This window comes from Monodon monoceros, unplaced genomic scaffold, assembly GCF_005190385.1.
Source record: "Monodon monoceros isolate NGI ecotype Baffin Bay Population unplaced genomic scaffold, NGI_Narwhal_1 Super_Scaffold_8, whole genome shotgun sequence".
NCBI lineage: Eukaryota > Metazoa > Chordata > Mammalia > Artiodactyla > Monodontidae > Monodon > Monodon monoceros.
In genome coordinates this window covers 52,256,150-52,275,169 of record NW_021703785.1, presented here as the reverse complement: position 1 = coordinate 52,275,169, position 19,020 = coordinate 52,256,150, and the positions used below count along the sequence as shown (strand labels likewise).

Sequence of the window (19,020 nt, the reverse complement as noted above, 5' to 3'; positions counted from 1 at the left end):
CCTATGTCTGAGGGCTAGGGATTTGTGGAGACCATAGAAACGATTTGCTCAATATCCACCTATCCTTGAGATATTGAAACCTGAGCTTCCATTTGAATTAAACTTATACTCACCTGGCAGTAAGGGTTTTTTTGTATGTTTTTTGGTTTTTTTTGAGAATACAGTGTTCAAAAGGATCACTGATTCTTGCACCTAAGAATCAAAGAAATAAAAGAGCATACCATAAAAGGGCCAAACTTCACACTAGATACACTGACAGACTATAACAGTAATTCTAAAATACATATTAGCAGAAAGACAGTTGAAAAAAATTTCTAAATTTGTGCCTAAATAAAGATAAGTACTTCGAATTCAGTTGTTCTACCAATCTACTTAAAATTCAAACTTCTCAGATCAGCCATCCAAGTGATGTGTTTTGTCTTCCAGTCTTGAACTGGTAAAAGTGCTTTTAAAATATGTACATAGGAATGCTATGTCTTTGCATTTTTAAGGATGGAGAGAAGGCATAGCATTTTATAAATGGTACAACATAGAGGGACCCTTTGTAACTTTAAGTAATGTTTTGTTTTTTTGTCTTTTTCAGAAAGGTGCTTTGAAAAGTCTTATAAAAATACATTTCTATATAAGCTGTGCAATTCTCGGGAAAAGTCAGACCAAACAAATTGCGGCCAGTTCAGTTTATCTTGTCATAGAACTAAGAAAACAAATGCTTTTCCTCTGCTGCCCCAGCACCCTCTGCGTCTTCTTCGACGGGTGGGCAGCACGCCATTCTTTCCTTTTGCCTTTCCTGACGATTGTAATTTGGGCACACTCTTTACCAATCTCACGGGGAGTGGCTCCTTGCTTTTCTTTCTCCCTCTTCCCAACTTTTTCTCCCTCTCTGAATACATTTCACAGACGACCGTCTTCGAAAATAACAACATCAATTAATTTTTTAACTTAAAAAAACCCCACATTTAGCCCCGAGTCTGCCCTCTCCATTGATGTGTCACGTGCGGAGCAGGCTGTGAGGGTCTGATAAGTCCCGTTTGTGAAGTCTCTTCAGTAGGAGGCCAGGCACTAGCCGCTCCACAGACAGGCTGTTTATTTCATCCAGCCCTGCTCCAGGTGGTTTGACAGTTGACCCGCACATCTCCCGGGCTCCAAGACCAGACCAGAGGAGGATGCAGCTTCGCCTCTGTGCCTCCCACTGAAAGCTGTTCTTTGTCATTTATTTGTTTGGTTGTTGTTGTTTGTTTTGAATAGACAACAGTTTTTCCCATGACAGCTCCCCCAGTTAACAATGACACTTTCTCACCGCACTGCTCTTCTTCCCCTTTTGCAGAATCCGATGATCTCCGTGGGGACCCTGCACTCAGCCATCAAAGCACTCCCGCCCCTCAGGATGTTCGTAATTCAATAGTAGATGCAGGCGGCGTTGAAAGCATCACACAGTGTCCCCAGCAGCTTCCTCAGATGATGGCTGCAGGTAAATGTCGGTGGCCAGCACGGAACACAAACAAGGCATTTTGCGTCTTAGTGGAAAGCCTCCCCAGCCATGAAAATAAGTATTGAACCAGGATCCTGGGCTCCTCAAAGAAACCAGGCTCTGGAACTAGTGAACCTCAAAGAGCATTAAGTCAAATTTAACTTATTTTGCTGACCCTTTTTTTTTTTTTTTTTTAAGCTCTGTGCTATTTGTCTTCAATATTATTTATTTGTTTATTTTGTTTCGATGAAAGCCTGTGCTTATAAGAAATATTTCGGGAGTCACTTTAGAAAGACACCTGCGTTTCCTTAATGTACGTATGTAAATAGTTTGTAAAGGACGGAATATGTTACAAGGTAACACTTAATAAATTCAGTCAGGACCAATTTGACTGCTTGACATCTGATTTTAGAGATTTTATTAGACGGTTAGAGGGTGTGCCTGCTTCAGAATTACTCTCGGAAACAGGTGAATTTATTTATTCTAAGCCAATTGACTTGTTTTACCCAGAGAGTCCCCTGGCTTTGCCTCTCCACCAGGGAACTTAACTAATGTTTCACCTGGAGAAGGAAGCGATTCTTCAGTTTTTTCCAGGGGTACTTCCTTAATGGCATGCTGCGTATAATATAAACTGCATGTCATTCAGTTTCCTCCCAGAATGTATTTGGAAACTCTTTTATGTTTCCGTCTGGAGAAAGCACCGCTGTAGGTTACAGTGCTATTATTTTTTGTGGTTTGGGAATGTGCTTAAACGAAGCCTCACGTCTCTAGAAATGCGATTTGTTTTCAAAGAGACACCATTTCCTGTGGACTCTAAGTCAGAGTTTCTTCCCCCCTACCCCATCACAGCAGCCGATGGTTTGGGGAGTCTCGCAATCGACACGACCCAACTGAACATGTCAGTGACGGACCCCACCGCCTGGGCCACCGCTATGAATAACTTGGGCATGGTTCCCGTGGGGTTGCCTGGACAGCAGCTCGTGTCAGGTAAGCTTGCTCTTGGGTTGGAAGATGCCTGCAACCACGCCACTGGGTGTGGGCGACAGGCGCCTTGGCCGTCTTTGCACGCGCAGGTGTTGAGCCCGGTCTGGGACTGATGACCGGGGCATGGTTAGGCAGGCTGTATGCCTGAGATTCTTCTCATCACCTCGCTCTTCTGCCTAACGGCCATTCTCAGAAAAAGCCACACGCGGTTCTCTCTCACCGGTGGCACTGCAACACCAATTTTGTATTTTAAATGGGTAAATAGAAGAGCTAATATTTGCTTTCCAATTTACAAAACTCTTCCACAGACGTTACGCCATTTGATTCCACAGCCGTCTCTTTGAGACAGGTATACACTTACGGTGGGCGTGGCTCTTGTTCATGTTCCCATGTTAAAAACAGGGAAAGAGGGGTCCAGAGTTTGGGTGACTTGTCCAGCACTGAAGTGGCAGAACTTAGAAACCCAACTCAACGGACACTGCATTCCCTGTTTTCTTTCCCTCACACTTTGAAATAGTAATAACAGTCGTGTATTCAATATAGAAAATGTTTGGAGATGTCACAAAGTAGAAGGTCATTTGAAAGAGTTGATCATTTAATTTAACACATGTTTATTGCAGATTTTCCATGTACCCTGTAACAAGTGCTTTGGGAAATAGAAAAAAATATATATGTATATAAGTGTCCTCGAGGGTTGAGTGAGCATATCTCCCCAAACTGAAAAACACAGCGACAAAAAACAGCAATAAAAAGAATGTGTAGAATCAGGTGCTGAGAGGTGGTTTGGTAATTTCCAGAAGGATCAATGCCTGGGGCTCTGAGGGAAGATGTTATCAGGGAGGTGGGACTTGAGCTGTCTGGAAAGATACATAGGGCTTCAGTATTCACTTAACTCATTCAACACACATTTTTTCCCCCTACTTATTTATTTATTTATTTTATTTTATTTTACTTATTCATTTTTTACAGCAGGTTCTCATTATTTACTTTATACATATTAGTGTATACATGTCAATCCCAATCTCCCAATTCATCCCACACACCCCTCACCCGCCGCTTTCCCTGCTTGGTGTCCATACATTTGTTCTCTACATCTGTGTCTCTACTTCTGCCTTGCAAACCGGTTCATCTGTAACATTTTTCTAGATTCCACTTATATGCGTTAATATACAATATTTGTTTTTCTCTTTCTGACTTACTTCACTCTGTATGTCAGTCTCTAGGTGCATCCATGTCTCTACAAATGACCCAATTTCATTCCTTTTTATGGCTGAGTAATATTCCATTGTATATATGTATCACAACTTCTTTATCCATTTGTCTGTCAATGGGCATTTAGGTTGCTTCCATGACCTGGCTATTGTAAATAGTGCTGCAATGAACATTGGGGTGCATGTGTCTTTTTGAATTATGGTTTTCTCTGGGTATATGCCCAGTAGTGGGATTGCTGGGTCATATGGTAGTTCTATTTTTAGTTTTTTAAGGAACCTCCATACTGTTCTCCATAGTGGCTGTATCAATTTACATTCCCACCAACAGTGCAAGAGGGTTCTCTTTTCTCCACACCCTCTTCAGCATTTGTTGTTTGCAGATTTTCTGATGATGGGCATTCTGACCATTGTGAGGTGATAGCTCATTGTAGTTTTCATTTGCATTTCGGTAATAATTAGTGATGATGAGCAGTTTTTCATGTGCCTTTTGGCCATCTGTATGTCTTCTGTGGAGAAATGTCTATTTAGGTCTTCTGCCCATTATTGGATTAGATTGTTTTTTTAATATTGGGCTGCATGAGCAGTTTATATATTTTGGAGATTAATCCTTTGTCCACTGATTCATTTGCAAATATGTTCTCCCATTCTAAGGGTTGTCTTTTCATCTTGTCTATAGTTTCCTTTGCTGTGCAAAAGCTTTTAAGTTTCAATAGGCCCCATTTGTTTATTTTTGGTTTTACTTCCATAACTCTAGAAGGCGGGTCAAAAAAAGATCTTGCTGTGATTTACGTCAAAGAGTGTTCTTCCTATGTTTTCCTCTAAGAGTTTTATAGTGCCAGGCCTTACATTTAGGTCTTTAATCCATTTTGAGTTTATTTTTGTGTATGGTGTTAGGGAGTGTCCTAATTTCATTCTTTTATATATAGCTGTCCAGTTTTCCCCACACCACTTATTGAAGAGGCTGTCTTTTCTCCGTTGTATATCCTTGTCTTCTTTGTCATAGATTAGTTGACCACAGATGCATAGGTTTATCTCTGGGCTTTCTATCCTGTTCCCTTGATCTATATTTCTGTTTTTGTGCCAGTACCATATTGTCTTGTTTACTGTAGCTTTGTAGTATAGTCTGAGTTAGGGAGCCTGATTCCTCAACATTGCTTTGGCTATTCAGGGTCTTTTGTGTCTACATACAAATTTTAAGATTTTTTTGTTCTGGTTCTGTAAAAACTGCCATTGGTAATTTGATAGGGATTGCATTGAATCTTCAGATTACTTTGGATAGTATGGTCATTTTCACAGTATTGATTCTTCCAATCCAAGAACATGGTATATCTCTCCATCTGTTGGTGTCATCTTTGATTTCTTTCATCTGTGTCTTATAGTTTTCTGAGTACAGCAGGTCTTTTACCTCCTTAGGTAGGTTTATTCCTAGGTATTTTATTCTTTTTTGTCACAGTGGTGAATGGGGTTGTTTCTTTAATTTCTCTTTCGGATCTTTTGTTATTAGTGTATATGAATGCAAGAGATTTCTGCGCATTAATTTTTGTATCCTGCAACTTTGCCAAATTCATTGATTAGCTCTAGTAGTTTTCTGGTGGCATCTTTAGGATTCTCTATGTATAGTATCATGTCATCTGCAAACAGTGACAGCTTTACTTCTTCTTTTCCAATTTGGATTCCTTTTATTTCTTTTCCTTCTCTGATTGCCATGGCTAGGACTTCCAAAACTATGTTGAATAATAGTGGTGAGAGTGGACATCCTTATCTTGTTCCTGATCTTAGAGGATATGCTTTCAGTTTTTCACCATTGAGAATGATGTTTGCTGTGGGTTTGTCATATGTGGCCTTTATCATGTGGAGGTAAGTTCCCTCTATGCCTGCTTTCTGGAGGGTTTTTATCATAAATGGGTGTTGAATTTTGTCAAAAGCTTTTTCTGCATCTATTGAGATGATCTTTTGGTTTTTATTCTTCAATTTGTTAATATGGTGTATCACATTGATTGATTTGTGTATATTGAAGAATCCTTGCATCCCTGGGATAAATCCCACTTGATCATGGTGTATGATGCTTTTAATGTGTTGTTGGATTCTGTTTGCTAGTATTTTGTTGAGGATTTTTGCATCTATATTCATCAGTGATATTGGTCTGTAATTTTCTTTTTTTTGTAGTATCTCTGTCTGGTTTTGGTGTCAGGGGGATGGTGGCCTCGTAGAATGAGTTTGGGAGTGTTCCTTCCTGTGAAGGTTTTTGGAAGAGTGTGAGAAGGATGGGTGTTAGCTCTTCTCTAAATGTTTGATAGAATTCACCTGTGAAGCCATCTGGTCCTAGACTTTTGTTTGTTGGAAGAATTTTAATCACAGTTTCAATTTCATTACTTGTGATTGGTCTGTTCATATTTTCTATTTCTTCCTGGTTCAGTCTTGGAAATTTATACCTTTCTAAGAATTTGTCCATTTCTTCCACGTTGTCCATTTTATTAACGTAGAGTTGCTTGTAGTAGCCTCTAATGATGCTTTGTATTTCTGTGGTGTCCGTTGTAACTTCTTCTGTTTCATTTCTAATTTTATTGATTTGAGTCCTCTCCCTCTTTTTCTTGATGAGTCTGGCTAAAGGTTTATCAATTTTGTTTATCTTCTCAAAGAACCAACATTTAGTTTTATTGGTATTTGCTATTGTTTTCTTTGTTTCTATTTCATTTATTTCTGCTCTGATCATTAATGATTTCTTTCCTTCTAACTTAACATTAGTTAACCGTATAAGTTTGGATTTTGCTTTGTTCTTCTTTCTCTAGTTCCTTTAGGTGTAAGGTTAGATTGTTTATTTGAGATTTTTCTAATTTCTTGAGGTAGGATTGTATTGCTATAAACTTCCCTCTTAGAACTGCTTTTGTTACATCCATAGGGTTTGGATCATCGTGTTTTCATTGTCATTTGTCTCTAGGTATTTTGGGATTTCTCTTTTATTTCTTCAGTGATCTCTTGGTTACTTAGTAACGTATTGTTTAGCCTGCATGTGTTTGTGATTTTTACGTTTTTTTTCTCTGTAATTGGTTTCTAATCTCATAGCATTGTGGTCAGAAAAGATGCTTCATATGAGTTCAGTTTTCTTAAATTTACCAAGGCTTGATTTGTGACCCAAGATGTGATCTATCCTGGAGAATGTTCCGTGTGCAGTTGAGAAGAAACTGTAATCTGCTGTTTTGGAAGGCATGTCCTATCAATATCAATTAAATCTGTCTGGTCTGTTGTGTCATTTAAAACATGTGTTTCCTCATTAATTTTCTGTCTGGATGATCTGTCCATTGGTGTAAGTGAGGTGTTAAAGTCCCCCACTATTATTGTGTTACTGTTGATTTCCTCTTTTATAGCAGTTAGCGTTTGCCTTATGTATTGAGATGCTTCTATATTGGGTGCATATATATTTATAATTGTTATATCTCCTTGGATTGATCCCTGGATCATTATGTAGTGTCCTTCCTTGTCTCTTGTAACTTTGTTTATGTTAAAGCCTATTTTATCTGATATGAGTATTGCTACTCCAGCTTTCTTTTGATTTCCATTTGGATGGATATCTTTTTCTATCCCCTCACTTTCATTCCGTATGTGTTCCTAGGTCTGAAGTGGGTCTCTTGTAGACAGCGTATAAATGGGTCTTGTTTTTGTATCCATTCAGCCAGTCTATGTCTTTTGGTTGGAGTGTTTAATCCATTCACATTTAAGGTGATTATCGATATGTTTGTTCCTATTACCATTTTCTTAATTGTTTTGGGTTTGTTTTTGTAGGTCCTTTTGTCCTCTTGTGTTTCCCACTTAGAGAAGTTCCTTTAGCATTTGTTGTAGAGCTGGTTTGGTGGTGCTGAATTCTCTTAGCTTTTGCTTGTCTGTAAAGCTTTTGATTTCTCCATCGAATCTGAATGAGATCCTTGCTGGTAGAGTAATCTTGGTTGTAGGTTCTTCCCTTTCATCACTTTAAATATATCGTGGCACTCCCTTCTGGCTTGTAGAGTTTCTGCTGAGAAATCAGCTGTTAACCTTATGGGAGTTCCCTTGTATGTTATTTGTCGTTTTTCCCTGTTGCTTTTAATACTTTTTCTTTGTCTTTAATTTCTGTCAGTTTGCTTACTATATGTCTTGGCATGTTTCTCCTTGGGTTTATCCTGCCTGGGACTCTCTGCGCTTCCTGGACTTGGAAGGCTATTTCCTTTGCCACGTTAGGTTGGTTTTCGACTATAATCTCTTCAGATATTTTCTCGGGTCCTTTCTCTCTCTCTTCTCCTTCTGGGACCCCTACAGTGCAAGTGTTGGTGTGTTTAATATTGTCCCAGAGGTCTCTTAGGCTGTCTTCATTTCTTTTCATTCTTTTTTCTTTATTCTGTTCCGTGGCAGTGAATCCACCATTCTGTCTTCCAGGTCACTTACCTGTTCTTCTGCCTCAGTTATTCTGCTATTGATTCCTTCTAGTGTATTTTTCATTTCAGTTTTTCATTTTTCATTCCCAGTTTTCATCTCTTGTTTGTTTGTTCCTTAATTCTTCTAGATCTTTGTTAAACATTTCTTGCATCTTCTCGATCTTTGCCTCCATTCTTTTTCCGAGGACCTGGATCATCTTCACTATCATTATTCTGAATTCTTTTTCTGGAAGTTTGCCTATCTCCACTTCACTTAATTGTTTTTCTGGGGTTTTATCTTGTTCCTTCATCTGGTACATAGTCCTCTGCCTTTTCACTTTGTCTGTCTTTCTGTGAATGTGGTTTTCATTCCACAGGCTGCAGGATTGTAGTTCCTCTTGCTTCTGCTGTCTGCCCTTGGTAGATGAGGCTATCTCAGAGGCTTGTGCAAGTTTCCTGATGGGAGGGACTGGCGGTGGGTAGAGCTGGCTGTTGCTCTGGTGGGCAGAGCTCAGTAAACTTTAATCTGGTTGTCTGCTGATGGGTGGGGCTGAGTTCCCTCCCTGTTGTTGGTTGTTTGGCCTGAGGCGACCCAGCCCTGGAAGCTGCAGGCTCTTTGGTGGGGCTAATGGCAGACTCTGGGAGGGCTCATGCCAAGGAGTACTTCCCAGAACTTCTGCTGCCAGTGTCATTGTCCCCGTGGTGAGCCACAGCCACCCCCTGCCTCTGCAGGAGACCTTCCAACACTAACAGGTAGGTCTGGTTCGGTCTCCTATGGGGTCACTGCTCCTTCCCCTGGGTCCCGATGCACACACTACCTTGTATGTGCCCTCCAAGAGTGGAGTCTCTATTTCCCCCAGTCCTGTCGAAGTCCTGCAATCGAATCCTGCTAGCCTTCAAAGTCTGATTCTCTGGGAATTCCTCCTCCCGTTGCTGGACCCCCAGGTTTTGAAGCCTGACGTGGGGCTCAGAACCTTCACTCCAGTGGGGGCACTTCTGTGGTATAATTGTTCTCCAGTCTGTGAGTCACCCACCCAGTGGATATGGGATTTGATTTTGTTGTGATTGCACCCCTTCTACTATCTCACTGCGGCTTCTCCTTTGTCTTTAGATATGGGGTATCTTTTTTGGTGAGTTCCAGTGTCTTCCTGTCGATGATTGTTCAACACTTAGTTGTGATTCCTGTGCTCTCGCAAGAGGGAGTCACACACTCAACACATTTTTTGATACACTATCCTCGTGCAGTGGCTCCAGCAGTAAACCAAATAGGCACGGTCCCTGCTCTCCCAGTATATGCAATGGAGAAGCAACAGTTATTATAGTGTGGTCATTGTTATATGTCAGAAGAACAGTTCACTTTTGCGCATCAAGTTAGCTGACGGTAGACGGTATGCATTAAGTAGAAACCAATTGCCTTTGGAGAGTTACTAAGTTTCACGCCCACGAACCTGTGTACTTTGAGTTGAGTTGACCAAACATTTGGTTTTTGGTTGTTGTTGTTTGTTTTTGTTCTTTTTGTCAATATGGGCCATACATGTAAAAGTCTAAACTAGCTGTAGTAAATTATATATAATATGTATGCATGTGTGCACATGTATACAAACATATATGTACACACACATACACATACATACATATATAAATATATATGTGGTTTCTTATTTAATATAACAAAGAACATGAGAAGAGAGGACAGGAAAGCGAGAAACAGAAAAAGGAAAGTCAAATATTGAGTTAAAAGCATTATACTTAGGATATTTATAAAATTCTCCAAAATGTTATAAAATTCATACAGTTGAGGATTGGTCTGCTATGGGATGTGTGTGTATGTACATAAAATGACATTCTCTATGGTTTGAACATGCATTTATCCAGACTCCTTTTCTCTAAAGCTAATCTAGACAGCTAATCTAATAAGTTGAGAGCAGAGATTTGTATGTTTCTGCCCAAATTTTCTCAACTGCCTAATTGAAAGATTCCTATAGCAGAAATTACTTTACTCTTGTCTCCACCTCCCACTCCTCTCAGAAAGTGTTGTGTGACTTCCAGAGTAAGCCACAGCCTCAATAATTCATGATTTTTTCTTACGATTTTGAGTCTTCTGACGTTTTAACCATGACCAGTTTATGATTTTCCCAGGAACTTACCATGAAAAGAATTACAGCCCTACTTGTAAGATTTACCGTATCTACTGTGAATTACATTCTCTGTCTCTCGTATTAGCCAAACTGCTTCAACTGTGTCTGAGCCTTTTGCGCTCTTCCTGAGCATCCTTCATCATTCCCCTCATCCACCAGCTGAAGTACACTCTGCTTTGTTCTCAGGGCTGCCAGCAGACTCTCTTTATTGACCCTCTCTCAGGGTCAAGTCCTGTTTTATTTGGTGAGTGTTTATATGTTTTCCTCCAGTCTTTTTTCTATGCAAATATTTGAATCCTATTAAATATAAAATTTTCTATTGTGTATTTTTATTAGCACCTTATCCTAAATTATTTTTCCTTTCTATAGTTTTATATTGAAATTTTAGAATAATCCATTAAATAAATCTTCCACAGTTTTCCTGTATTTACATTTAAGCTATTTCCATTCTTTTACTCTTACTAACCAAGTTTCTTGGGAGAACATAATCTCTTCAAGTATGTAAAAACATTTTACCTTTTCTGTAAAATGATGGTTATATCTGTTTCCTGGGACAGTTGTGAGATTATAATATGATAACTTCACATACAGTAACTGCATAGTACCTACACATAGTAAGCATTCATTAAACATTAACTGTTATTCCTTCCTTCCTTCCTTTTGATGTTTTTCAACAAATAATATTGCAGTGAACCTTTTTTATGCGTAGAGCTTTGCAGCAATTAGAATTATTTTGCTTGGATGGACTACTACATGTAGAATTAGTTGGTCAAAACAAATGAACATTTTAAACTTTCTTGTTAAATACTGGGTAATTAATTTCCAAAATATAAACATATATTTAATATTTACTGACTTGATATGCAAAGATGGCATCCTGTTATTTTACTTTAAATTATTTTATAACTACTCCTTTTAAATTGTATCATTTTCCTGCATTTATTTTCTATTCATATTTACTCTTTTGTAAATATATTTATTACTTTCATACTATATCCGTTTATCACATAGGGTTCTGGGTGATTTTTTTATTAGCTTGTATTTGGTCATTACTTTTAAGCATTTTAATCTTAAAAAAATTTTTTTTTTATATTTATTTTTGGCTGTGTTGGGTCTTTGTTTCTATGCGAGGGCTTTCTCTAGTTGCGGCAAGCGGGGGCCACTCTTCATCGCGGTGCGCGGGCCTCTCACTGTTGCGGACCCTCTTGTTGCGGAGCACAGGCTTCAGATGCGCAGGCTCAGTGGTTGTGGCTCATGGGCCCAGTCGCTCCGCAGCATGTGGGATCTTCCCGGACCAGGGCTCGAACCCGTGTCCCCTGCATTGGCAGGCAGATTCTCAACCACTGTGCCACCAGGGAACCCCTAAGCATTTTAATCTTGACGTTCATATTTTCTAAAAATATTTATCCAGTCTGTATTTTGCCTCTTTAGTATTGTTCCTTTAAAAAAAAAAGAAGTTTAACATTTCCTTTATGAGTCCTTTATGGTTATTTCATTTCTAAATACAGAAAGGTTTTGCCCACTCTCTACAGTTGATATATAGTCCTAATATGCTATGGCTCCATGAATGTACTTCCTTCTTTTATCAGAAATTCATTTCTTATGTATATTTCAATCTGTTGCTGAAATACCTATTCTGTACTACTGATCTCTTTTTATTCTGGCACCACATTGTTTCAATTCTTATAGCTTTATAGTATATTTATATAAAGTATCTTTTTACTGTACCCAATGTGTGGTGCTCTTTGTTTCTTTTTCCCATAGTCATAGAGCCACAGAATGTTGCTCTTGGCCCAGTTTTCATGCTGGTGCCTCTTTGAGGCAACCTTTAATGTCTCAGAAGGGACTTAAAGATAATTTAGTGTATCCTTCTTTCCAAGAAATCTCCTCTAAAATGTCTCTGACAGAATTATGGAGAGGCTGGATTTTATGCACGCTTGGCTTTCTCCCAAAGTTTCTGGTATTTCTAAGTGACCAACGCCTCTTCCCATGTTTGTTAAAATTAAATTGACACTAAATCCCTTTCCTTACTACTTTTTTACTATTTTTTGAGAGATTAAAATTATCGGCAAAACAAGGCACACATTTTTCATATCCTCTGATTTTAATCCAAAGGATTTCCGAGGAAATCTGAGGCAGTTATTGCTGCCATATCACGCCATTTTGATGGGTCATTGCGAGCTCCCACAGTTACACCTCCTTCATTTTCCTCCCCTTTCATCATCGCTCACATGTTCCCCACCACAATCCCATTCCCACTTTCATGAAAGTCCCCATTTACCTTCTTCATATGAAGTGCTACTTGAGATCATTACATTGAATTTGTTTCTTTTATCCAAAATATACCATTCTACTGGTACGCTGGTATACTAAATCCCATACTCGAAGTCCTCCTTTGTCTATGAGCTAATATTTCCCTCCTTATGGTATTGTATGTTTATTTTATTCCTCATACTTTTAGATTTGTGGAATTTAAAATTTTTTCTTTTTTTTTTTTTTTTTTTAATTATCAATTATTTCTGCGTTGGTATAGATCCAGGTTTCCTAAACTGGCCTGTTGGAATATCAGTGTCCCACAGTTGTTAGGTAGGGTGGATGTCATGTAAGTATTTACGTGACCTAGCAAGCATGGCAAATTCTGGGTTTAACACAAGTAGGTTGCTTTCTTTGTGGGTTCCTCAGAGCCTTTACTCTGCTAATGTGCAATGCACAGTGTAAAAGAGTGGTATCTCTTAGGTAGGATTCCCTAGACATAATTTAGCCTTTTAAAAATATCTGTTAGCATCTCATGAGACACTAGAATATAGCCATCTAAACCAGACTTTTCCCATCAACTGTGGAGATCCCTCTCTAGGACCATCCGTCTTTCTTTGCCACATATGATATCTTCCTTGCGATCTAGTTTACGATCAATTTTGCGATCAATTTTGTTTGTTTGTGTTTTCACTGAACAGTGTCACTGCCTAATCTCAAGTTTCAAAATAATCCTCACGTGGTCTGGTGTTGCCTGAAAGCTTCTTCCCAGTTTCCTACAATACACGTTGTCTCCTTTCAGGAGCGCCCCGATCCCCACCTCTGGTGTCATCTGCTGAAACCAAGAATATCAAATCCCGAGCTTTGACACCATCTGTGTGACCAGCTGCTCCCTTCCTATATACCCTGGCTTCTTCTCCAGAGTTATCATCATCGACTGGAAAGCTTGGAAAGCAGCAGCTGAGTCCCCAGGTGTTAAGTTGCTTGCCCAGGCCTGCCTGGGAACGGGTAATATTTCCTGGACGTTCTCTGACTGTGAGATTATACCTTGCTTTGCTCTAAACTTTTTGAAGTTTTCTTTCCTAATGTCAGCAATCTCTCCTTAGCTGTTACTGACTTTAAGTGGACATGTATCTCTTACCCCAGGTTTCTCAGTGTGCCATTTGTTGTATTTCAAATACATGTTCGGAAAAGGCATCACACCTCCCTGTTAGCTGTGGAAGTGCCACGTACCTTATCACGTCTTAACCTGGAGCTTAACCTGGAGAGGTCTTAAAAGACCTCTTCCCTCTCACAGGTATCCGAGTTGTTCCTTGGTTCCTACCTTGCGGTTTCTCCTGAAGCTCTGAGTTTGCTCTCAGCGCCTCTGTTCTCTGCCACTCTGGGGAGAGCTGAGATTTACAACTCATGGGGACAGTCCCCTCTCTGTCCCCTTCCTCTCTCCGACTTACGGATGCCCCCACTCATTTTAATTCCACTCTGCTTCCTCAGAATATTTTTTCTCTAGTTTCCTTGTTGGGTTGTTTAATCCTCCCAGGGACAACTTTATCCTCTTCAGTATGCCCAGATATGAAGAGGCATTTGTTAAATCCTTTCATCTCCTGAAGCATCACTCTTTTAACTGGGATTTATTGAGCCAAACGTACTGAATACTGGGAATAAAAGGCATAGACCTCACTCTCCTGTATTAGACCCTAGTGGGGGAAATAGAGAAGAGGGAATAAGCAAATACAAATCAACGTAAGTGGTTCTGCCACTAGCAGATAAAGGGCGCTATAGGATGCCGCCGAAAAGCGGTAAGCAGGAGTGTCATGTGATTAGAGCTGTGGTTTTTGTTTGTTTTGTTTTTGCTTTGTTTTGTTTTTTTATGATTTTTATTGGAGTATAGTTGATTTACAATGTTGTGTTAGGTTCAGGTATACAGCAAAAGTGAATCAGTTATACTTATATGCACTCTCTTTTAGATTCGTTTCCCATATAGGCTATTACAGAGTATTGAGTAGAGTTCCCCACGCTATATAGTAGGTCTTTATTAGTTGTCTGTTTTATATATGGTAGTGTGTATACGTCGATCCCAATCTCCCAATTTATCCTTCCTCTAGAGACTGTCATACTGAGTGAAGTAAGTCAGAGAGAGACAAATACCGTATGATATCTCTTATATGTGGAATCTAGAGCTGTAGTTTTACAGAGCACTTTTATTAAGTCCTACAGACAGCTGATGGGAATGAGGGAAGATTGGCAGCAAAGAGATCAGATGGGAGGCTGTAGCAGTTTCCCAGGTAAGAGAAAATGATGGCAATAATAATCATGGTGGTAGAGACAGAAATGAAGGGACCCATGAGACATTTAATTATAGAAAAAAAAACAGGAATTGATGACTGAGTCCATGTGGAACGTAAGGCGGGTAAAGAATCAACAGTGACTCCTGGGCTTCTAGCTTTGGAAATTGTGTAAATGGTGGAGTCATTGACTGAGATGGGGAAGGCTGGAAGGGAAAAGGGTGAGGGAAGATGGCGAGTTTCTCTTTGGCTGTGTTGAATATGAAGAAGCTGTTGAAGGAAACACGTGGTGATCAGTCACACGTAAGGGGTCTAGAGCTCATGAAAGAAGCGGGTATGGAGATGTGGCTTTGGCAGTCACAGCACATGGATGGCCGTTGACTCCTGTCTCTCCTAGTTACACTTTTGCTGTGAAATTAGAAACGGGCCCTCGGCTGCTCATGCAGGTCTCAGCCTAACCTCTAATTGCATCTCCAAATAGCTCATTCATCTGTGCCCTCTCTTTTGACCCACTAGATTGCTGTCTGTTGCTGGACTTCGAGGATTGAAATAAGAGAAGTAGTCAGAGACTTTAAAATGTAACCTAGGGATCTATACCTGAAGCCATCTCATCAGCGCACAGAGACACTCAGATAGACTATCTGATGATAAACCATCCCCCATACTCGTTTTTAAGATGAAAATTATACTCAGGCCAGCAAACTTCCTTTCTTTAGTCCCTTCAGATATCGATGGTGACACTCTGTCACAGGCATGATTAAGGGATGCAGATAGCCTGGCGCTTAGTAGTTGGACTCTCTAAAAGATGATGCTTGGTCCTCTTTTGTTTTCATTTTCCATCTTGTTGAAAGATTTCTCGATATCAAGTGTCAGAAAATAAATAGGCCCTTGACTCATATTTCACAATTTATGTACCTGATTTCATGTCTCCTTGACAGTTCTGTTATACTTTCCACGGTTATTTACCCTTTTCTCCCCAAGACAGCAGGACAGTACATTGGTGTATTCATTCATTCACCACAATATTACTGAAAGTTCATAACGTACAGCGTGCGTTACAAGACACTAGAGAAACAGCAGTTTACATGACAGACAGGTGATGCTCCTGTGGAGATACACATTTCTAAAGAAGCAGCTGTTATCCAAATAGCTGTGCAGGTGATTATATAATTACAGTTGTGGGCTGTTACAAAAGAGGGGTGGGAGCCTGACTTAGCTCAGAGGGATTGGAGTGTGTTCAGAAAACGTTCCCCTGAAGAAGTGATATTCGGCCTAAGACCCCAAGGATAAATGAAAATTATCCTGGTAGCAGGAGGGAAGAACAGGAAGAAAGGGCGAATTTGGGAAGATGAGAAATTCTAAAAGCAGAAAATTCCCTGTGGAAAGGCCTGAGGTGATAAGAACTTGGCTCTTTCAAGGAAATGAAAGTAGGTGTATGCATGGGCAAGAAGCGGCAGTTGGCATGGGGCGGGTTGGCAGATTGGTACTTAACATATGTCTGGAGAGGTTGGCTGGGGCCAGATCCTGCCTGCCAAAGCAAGGAGTACAGATTTTATTTGAAGTGCAGGCTATTGAAGGATTTTAAACAGGGAAGCAACCTCCGACTCGTGTTTAAAAGAGAAAAAAAGTCAGCCAAGTTGTTTTATAGGGACTGGATTGAAGAGTGGTGAGAGGCACCTGACCTCACACCTAGAGGCTTCTGGAAATCCCAGAAGAGATTAATGGTAGCATGGAGTATTGAGTACCTATTACGTGTCAGGCATTGCCGTAGGTGCTGGGGATGTACATGCCCTCCTGGAGCTTTCGTTCTAGTGCTTTGTTTATGATGTGTGTGTGTGTACAGTGTTTCTAGAGGTGAGAGAATTTGTAGATAATTGTTTCCAAAAACTGTAATATTTGCTTCTGCCTGTGCTGTGTACTGTATAAGGTAATTGATGTCACTTCAGACGAATCAAGGCTTGTCCTCCAGTAACTCTCCACAAGTGACAACAGCCCATATCCTTGTTGGCTAGAGCTGTTAGGAAGTGAAAGTCCTTTCCAGATGCTTGCATAACATAATATAGTTATTTGAAATATAGTCATTTTCTTCTCTTCCATGGAATGAAGCACATAAACATTACTTGCTTTGTAAATTTACTCCTTTATAGATTGACTTCTTTTGAATTATCGATGTGTAATTTCTTTCTTCCTGTGTATGCCATAACAATTTTTTTGAAAATTTTAAACTGGTTTCCATCTCTTGATTAGCTTAGTCTTTATTTGGTCTGCTGTACTGTGGTATATGTACCAGTCAACTAGCGTGTTGAACTACAGAAGTCACTTTCTTACCTGCTAGCCTAAAACTAGAGGAAATATATTCAAAGAATTGCATGCATATTTGTATATGCATATATCTATACATTTATATATGTATACATAAATGTCTATACATAAATGTCTATACATAAATGTATATATCTATACATTTATATATGTATAGATATATATTAAGTATACACATATTGCATAGAAATATATAGCGTGTACATGTGCATATACATTGCAAACACATGCATTCCCTAGCTTTCTTGGTTTCCTTTTCTTCCACTGGGATAGAGAAGCTTTGATATCTTTGACAGCAACATGAGCTGAAGGGAGATATTTGCATTTCATAATGGAAAATTGTATCCTGGCCCTACAGTAGACATTCTAATGCAGCTGGGAACAGAAAGAAAAACCAGTTTTATTCCGGTACTAAAATCAATTTGTGTGTTTTCTGTCCTGTGCGCACACGTGCATATTACTGTGTATTGGAGTTTTGTTTTGAATTAATGTCAACGCCTTTTATTTGTAAATATAGAATAATTGCATAGTGACTCCTGTATCTTGTTTCTTTTATTTCCTTTTATTTTGCAGCCTTATCATTTTCTGTGTTCCATATTGTGTTTCTGAGTTGTAGATATATCACATTATACCTTTATATAATTAGGCTATCATGTATCTCACAGACTGTGACGGACTCTACACTTACACAAGCAAGAACCATATCGAATTCATCTTTGTATTTCCTCTCTCATCAAACACAGAGCTGGGTGCTCAATAACTATATAGTTGATTGAATGTGTGATTTGATTTCTTTATATAATTAATTATCTAAAATGCAATAATTTTGGAAGTCACTTTTATACCTGGTCCTTGGACTATTCTAAAGTATAGCTTTTATGTCATTAATCATGGTTAGATATGAAGGGTGGCCATAGCCATCAGCCTCCTTATTTGATGTCTGTGAGATTTGATGTCTTTTTCTTCTTGTCATCTTCCCATCTCTCCTTATCATGCTTATTCTTTCATTTATCTTCTTATACATGTGAAATATATTTATAACAGCTGTTTTAGTGTACTTATCTACTAAGTCTGTTATGTGTGATGTTTCTAAGTTCTTTCTATGGGTTTTTCTCCTTGTGATGGGTCATATTTTTCTATTTCTTCTTTGAATGCCTAGTAATTCTTTGTTGGGTGCCAGACATTGTGCATTTTACATTGTTAGGTGCTGGGGTTTTTTTGTATTCCTTTAAATATTTTTGAGATTTGCTCTGAGATACAGTTAAGTTCCTTAAAAATAGTTTAATTCATGCAAAGGCTTGCTTTTAAGTTTGGATAATTGGGTCTAGAGCAGCCTTTGGCCTGGAGATAATTTTATCTTAACTGCTGAGGCAAGACCCTACTTGGAACTCTACCCCAGTACATTGCAAGGTTTCCCCTCTCTGGTTATTGGAAATTTGATCAGCTCCCAGAGCTTTTTGAGCTTCAGAAATGGTACCACCTGCTCCTTTTCCATGATTTTTGCCTTGATACTTCCTTCACATGCCTGATCGATATTCAGCCAAAGACTTGAGGGGAATCATCTGAAGATCTCCAGAGCTCTCTCTCTGATTAGCTCCTTCCTTTCCAGCGCTCGACCTTATAATTTCCTGCTGGCTTGGCCTCCTCAGACACTGAACTCAGGTACACCTCAGGCTCTGTTTGGGTTTCTCTTCCCTGAGTTAAATCCTCAAAACTTTCTAGACAGCAGACTGGGACAATCATAGGTTTCACTTCATCTGTCTCTCTTCTCTCAATAATTACTGTCCTGTACTTCCCGTTGTCCAATCCCTGAAAACTGTCACTTCATGTATTTTGTCTTACTTTTTAGCTGCTTGAAGCAGAAGGTTTAATTCTATCCCTGTTGCTTCCTCATGGCTGCAAGCAGAAGTTTTCAAAGTCTTTTGAAAAAAATGTGTGTGTGTGTGTGTGTGTGTGTGTGTGTGTGTGTGTGTGTGT

General features: G+C 39.3%; 1 protein-coding gene across 3 annotated transcripts in view; it reads left to right on the top strand.

The window, feature by feature from the left end:
• ENOX1 (ecto-NOX disulfide-thiol exchanger 1) overlaps positions 1-19,020 on the top strand; it is a 297,621-nt gene that overhangs the window by 80,768 nt on the left and 197,833 nt on the right. For all 3 annotated transcript variants that reach the window (XM_029210363.1, XM_029210361.1, XM_029210362.1), the window contains 2 exons: positions 1,325-1,468; positions 2,318-2,455. In XM_029210363.1, coding sequence (XP_029066196.1) covers positions 1,456-1,468; positions 2,318-2,455 — 151 coding nt within the window. In that variant the 5' untranslated portion in view covers positions 1,325-1,455. The remainder of the gene's footprint in view (positions 1-1,324; positions 1,469-2,317; positions 2,456-19,020) is intronic.